The following is a 6,000-nucleotide window of genomic DNA, read 5'->3' as shown; positions in this document are numbered from 1 at the left end:
TATAATACAAGGAACGTCTAACTACCAGGAAAGTTCTCCTCTGAACTCCTGATCAGAAGTTTGAAAAAGCTTTGCAAATTCTTGGAGAACAACCAGGGAGACTCCAGTCTGGGAGACTTGAACATAGCACAGATCCCATGAGAGCCAGGCTAGGTTACCCATACCTACCTCATTTTTTGTTTAGATCCCCTACTCCACTGCTAGTGAATTACTTCCTCAGGGGAAGACGCATTCTGGACCAGCTGCCATACAGCTATGGGGCAAGAAGACATGAGACTAAACAATTGAGCCCTGCAGAAGTGATGTGCGTGGCCCAACTCCACATCCAGCCTCAGACAGACAGTGGCTTGCTTCCAAGGCAGTGGACAGGGTGCCCAGCACTGCACCACAGATGCTACATGGATGTTCTGGGTTGCTCAGAAGTTGCTTGAGGATGTTTCCATGGCATGGTATTTTCCTGTGTAGAATGAACTTAGCTCCTTCAACTCAACAGTCTTGCTTGAATCTAATATGTGAAATTGCTGTTTTTCTGCTTTATTGCACTTACTTTGGTATTAAGGAACACCAGGTTACAATCATGGACTTGAATCTAACATTTTATATACAGAGTTTTATGAGGAAAAAAGGGCAGCTGTGCAAATAAGGTGCCAAGGTACATGAACAAGTTTTCTTGCTTCATGAAAGCAATTGTCAGCCTATGTAATATTCATGAAACCAAGAATTGCATCTCGGAATCAAAAAGCTTTAACACTTTGAATGGCATTGCCCACTTCACTGACCTGCAGAAGCTAAGTCCCACAGTGCATTTCTGATCAATAGTATTGGGCCCCAAAATCCCTTGGCTAAGCAAGAAGGTCAATTAATGTCCAACCTTTTTTTTTTTTTTTTTTTTATGCTGCTGGTCTCTGTGTCACACCAGAGAGCAGCCTCAGCAGAACCAGATGTTTGTTCCACTTGCTTTACAGAGACGTTGTTTTCATGTTCTTTTCTGTTTCAGTCTCTCGTCGGTGTCTCGTGGTTCTTCTTGACACGGCCCAGATGAGTGCAGAACCCACCAGGACTCCAGCTACCGCTGCCACAATGACAGCCCAGTAGGGCACCGAAGGCTCAGTTTTCTCCGTGTCGGGAACTGAATTCCTGAATCCACTGTTCCTCACCGTGGAAAGAAAGGGTTTATCCTACAAAGGGAGATCAAAGGTTTTACTGACCACAGACCACTTGGCAGGCAGCATTCAGACAATATACCATCACCCCTCCCATAGATGCAAACTGTCAGTCTCTAGACAGACCATCAGCTGTTTCTGCCTTCTGTCTTAGCTCAAACTATTTCCTGCCCTACTGCCTGAAAGTTCCTAGAAGAAAAAAAAAGGAGAAGCCAGTCCAGAAACAGCACTGATGGCATCATTTCCAAATCTGTTTGCTGCAGGCAACCAAATGGAAGTATGTAGACTCATTAAAACCGGCTTAAAGTAGAGGCTTTCCACTGCAGTAAGGATAATTCTTTTGCATTGAATCCTCAGTATAATTTCCAATGTGTAACAAAATAGGAGCGTATTTTTGCTATTTAAAACCTTCACAAAGATATTCTTAAAAAAAAAAAAAAAAGTTATCCATAAGAAGAAAAATAAAAATGGACAAAGGAGAGTATGGGCTGGCCTCTCAGCCTTTACTTACTGGGGTTGGACACTTGAGTTTTGATCTGTCATAGGTAAAGTTGTTGTAAGTCTGCTTTTCACCAACTGGCTCCATCTGAGGAAGGGAAAAACAATAGTAAACAGGGAGTTTTTTTCTCCTCGGATTCCTGACTTGGGTGGCTACAACTTTTCATCCAATCTTTAGGTTCTTGCGTCAGTGAAGAAGTACAGAAGGAGGTGCATAACAGGAAAGCTTCCCAACATTTTAACATTGATGAACTAAAAACACTGAGAATCTGATGTACTGTCTGCAGAAAAACTCCCTCAGGAAGCAAGGAAGAGGAGAAGCCTTTCCTCTTTTTGCACTAAGTGTAGGAGAAAATAACCTACTAGCACATACCCTGCCAAAACAAAGTGGTTCACTATGCGCCCAGGTCTGCCACAGACATCTCAAATGACAGTATAAACCACAAAAAAAAAAAAAGAAGCAATCACATGACAGAAGCACAGTACTGAAAGAAAGATGCCTAGGTGTCATGGTGGTGGAAGCAGCTCCAAAAGGGATGCAGAGTTACAGAGACAGGATGAGACAGCACCAACCTTTGCAGCCTTCACTCAGACAAATAATTCCCCGGGAGTTCTGGCTAAGGCTAAATTCACAAGATTGCAAGAAGTGAATTAAACAGAGCCTTTTGTATCATCAGTTGTCAGCAAAGCTGCATTAACTGAACACAGGCTCACTTTGAGTCCATTTCAAATGCAAAGTAAAATAGGTCCAGGCTAATGGCACAACATGTGTGGTTGGCAAGGACTCCACATGCCATCCGTTACCATAGTTAAGCTAGCAAGTAGGAGCTTGATCGGTCACGTTAACTGAAGTGTTTGCAACTGTGTATGGACATGCTCGAAGTAATGACTTGAGGACTGACCCATAGAGGACTGCAGAATCGTCATCCAGCAGTTCTGGGAATACAGTGCAGAGGGCTGCTGTTGCTTCTGCTGCCCTGTATGTACACATCTACTGTTCTCAGGTGATTGAAGTGTCAGCTGCATGCTGGAGAGAAACAACACCCTGACAAACCCAACACAATGTGCAGAAACATTCTGACTAATCAGATTCCCATACGGAAACACCGGGAATACTTCCTCTCTCTCGTCTGGTAATACAAAATAGAAACAGAGACTGAAAAAATCAAAGGAGAGAGATGAACTAATGCAAGATGCAGCGTCTGGTGCCTTACGTATTAAAAATATGACTGGAGAAGGGAAGAAAGCTAGGAAGTTCAGAGAAGATGAGAATAAAAAACAGTGCCAGGTTATGCTGATTGCCTTGGGGTCCTGCTGGACTCAGGAGTCCTAATCATTTGCCCTGCCTGCTAGTTAATATTATGGAGACTGAATTTCGTAGTTTTATTGCACCTTAAAGGGAACAGCTCAAATTCCGATGTGGTTATTTGTAAGATATGTGGCTCATCTCATGTAATGTTCTGCCTCACTGCTTATTTGTAGGTAATTGTAATGCTGCCCATGCCAGACCCCTTGGTAAGGAGTCTGGCATAGAGCAAGCAAAGGATGATATGATGCAAAATTCTGCAGTGAGCTTTTATTTTATTTTATTTTTATTTATTTTTTTCCCCACTTCAGCTCTGTAATCTGTACCTCAGGAGCAGCATTAACTTCTGAGCTCTGAAGATGACAGCACCCTCAAGCCCCTGAGCGTACAGAACAATTTCTTGAAGAAACACATGGCTCTTCTAAGGGCACGTGGCAAATGTGGCGGCTTAACACAAACTAAACATGCTGTCTGTGTGCTCTTCTCCTGGGCCAGGGGACTGATGAGGTGGATTTGCAACCAAAGGGGACCTGTTAAGACTACAGCGTTTTCTGACTTCAGAGAGCAGGAACATGAAGCTGGAAGGGCAGAGATCTCCAGGGTGAGGGAGAAGCTTCCTAAGCCATCCTCACCCCTGCATACCCACGCAGTGGCCAGGCACAGTCTGGCCCTTTGTGTGTACTGACAAGAATCCATGTCATTTGGCCATAAGCCTACTGCTTGCTGAGCTTTTCAGGGAACTGAACAACAATACAGCCTCACAGTAAGCTTGCACAACCTCTCTGTGCATGGACAGCAAATGAAAAGCCAGGATGTGTTATAAGAACTAGATTTAACTAGGAAATAGTCCAATCAACACGAATCGACAGAGCCCTGTGGATTGAATAGTTGTGCTTTGCATTAGTAAGAAGCCAATCTCCAGTACCCAGTAGAAAGCTGTGTCAATATTCTTATGTGCGTAGGAAATGAGTGACAGTCTGGACAGAATAAAACTCCAGTGGCTTAGAAAAAGGACTGATCGTGATTCAGGAATGAGTAATGGCTGACAGGAACACCACGTGGCAACAAACCCACTTTAAGGCTACCATATGCCCAGGTACTGCCTCTTTCTCCTTGGACTTGCAGCCATGCACAATTTGGATGTTGGTTACATTTGCCAGAGGTTTCTGGGCCATTGTCAGCCCTGCTAAAGCTATGAAGCCTACCAGGCTGCCATCAGCTGGAGTACCAGACAGTGAAGCCTGACATAGAAAAACAGGCAAATTGGCAGAGTGTGTACAAATCCATTGTTCAGCACAAGTGCATGCACTGTTTTCTGTAACCCTGGACCTACAGCTCATATGCTGGACTGGGCAACTGCATAGATTTCTGCCCTGGATTTCCCAGCCCTTATGCTGAAGTTCATTCTGGAATATGCTGTAAGTTTCTTATCTTGCTCAAACTTTTAAGTAAAGTGAAAAGAAATTCTCCTCCATTTATGCCTGTTTCTTGCACAAGCCAGGATACTGCATTTCTGCTTGCACAGTGTGCTTGGGAAGTGCTGTTTATAAGACAAGAGGAGGAAATGTCCCCGTGAAAATGCCATAGTCTTCCTTCCACTATGGGAAACAACATAGTTCCAAAAGTGACTGTTACCGTGGAGTTATCAAGTCCAGCATATGCCTCTTACACACTGTGCCAGCACTACTCAAAAGTTCCCATTTCCCCTAAAACAGCAGAAGGAATGTGACTGCAAGTAGAGGAATCATAGGTATGATTTCAGTCCTGCATTAGTTTCAGTGACTCTGCTAGAACTGCCTCAGATATTAGAGTGGGTGGTACAACATGTCCACACTATTAATGGCAGCAAAAATTAAATCACTTGTTTGTTTTCATAATAAATCTAACAGACTTCACCGAAGAAAGGCAAGCTCATTCAACAGACATTTTCAGGAAGCTGCAGGACTGCATGTTTAACTGGGCTGATTTTTTGCTTTAGTGCATATTAATTACAAAATCAAAAGGGAATTTTTCTCCAGAGTACATTGAGGCTCTCAGGGTTTCTCATTTTGAATGAGCAAGAGCCTATACAGGTTTTTTTTTTCCTTTTTTCCTTTTTTTTTTTTTTTTAAATTGCCTTGGGTTGTTTTCCCAAGCAATGCAGACTGAGAAATATCTCAAGTTCAGTAGTCCTCCTCTTGTTAGCAAGAAACAAAATTGATATGCTCACTGTTTTGTTTTGGACACTTTTCTCATGACCTTTTGTTGGGACTCCTACCCCAAGCGCATGGGGATCTGCTTTGTAGCCACATACCATGTTATTCCAGAGAGCCATAGCCATCTCAGCATAGCCTTTTCTGCTGAAATGAAAGCAGTCTGCAGCAAAGAAACTCAGATCTGGTTTGCCATCCTGTAATAAAAACAAAATACATTTTTAAACTCACTTTAAGCTTTGAGACCTGACAATATCTAAAAGCGTATCCAAAAAGTGCACTGAACTTGCCATACCACTTTACAATTTTGGTATCTTCCTAAAGGCAATATGCTTATGTTTTGACAATGCAGATGAAGTTTGGTGCTTCTAACTGTGGGCAGATTACCACATCTTGAGATCTTTTGTGTAATGCATCCTGCTCAATTTCACACTGCAATTTCCATAACAAATCTAGACTTGTCATTATACCAATATTCACAGCTCTTATGCTGACCCTGCCATCGAACAATGCTCCGCACTGAACAGAATTATTAAAAAAAAAATCTGATTGCTTATTTTTGCTTGTTAAACTTCCACAATTCAGACACAGGCTTAAAATCTTTCAGGTGTTGAAACTTGTGCTGAATTTCAGGAAACATCAAAAACTGTGGGTTTATCCAGCTGAGGCAAATGTCTGTCTTAGGGAAGATCTGCCCGATTGCTGTCAAAATGATAACCATTCTTTGGACTTGAAGGCTGGCAGAACAAAACAGGGATGATATGACAAAATAAGTATTATGTAAAACTGAATAGTTTTGACCAGGATTCATGCTGAGAATTTGTCCTTTACTACACAGAAT

General features: G+C 42.5%; 1 protein-coding gene across 6 annotated transcripts in view; it reads right to left on the bottom strand.

The window, feature by feature from the left end:
- Nucleotides 1-513: 513 nt before the first annotated feature.
- PLB1 (phospholipase B1) overlaps nt 514-6,000 on the bottom strand; it is an 85,949-nt gene continuing 80,462 nt past the window's right edge. For all 6 annotated transcript variants that reach the window (XM_072035721.1, XM_038177348.2, XM_072035722.1 and 3 more), the window contains 3 exons: nt 5,261-5,356; nt 1,675-1,749; nt 514-1,178 (listed from right to left, as the gene is read on the bottom strand). In XM_072035721.1, coding sequence (XP_071891822.1) covers nt 960-1,178; nt 1,675-1,749; nt 5,261-5,356 — 390 coding nt within the window. In that variant the 3' untranslated portion in view covers nt 514-959. The remainder of the gene's footprint in view (nt 1,179-1,674; nt 1,750-5,260; nt 5,357-6,000) is intronic.

This window comes from Anas platyrhynchos, chromosome 3 (assembly GCF_047663525.1).
Source record: "Anas platyrhynchos isolate ZD024472 breed Pekin duck chromosome 3, IASCAAS_PekinDuck_T2T, whole genome shotgun sequence".
Taxonomy (NCBI): domain Eukaryota; kingdom Metazoa; phylum Chordata; class Aves; order Anseriformes; family Anatidae; genus Anas; species Anas platyrhynchos.
This window is presented reverse-complemented; position numbering and strand designations above follow the sequence as displayed.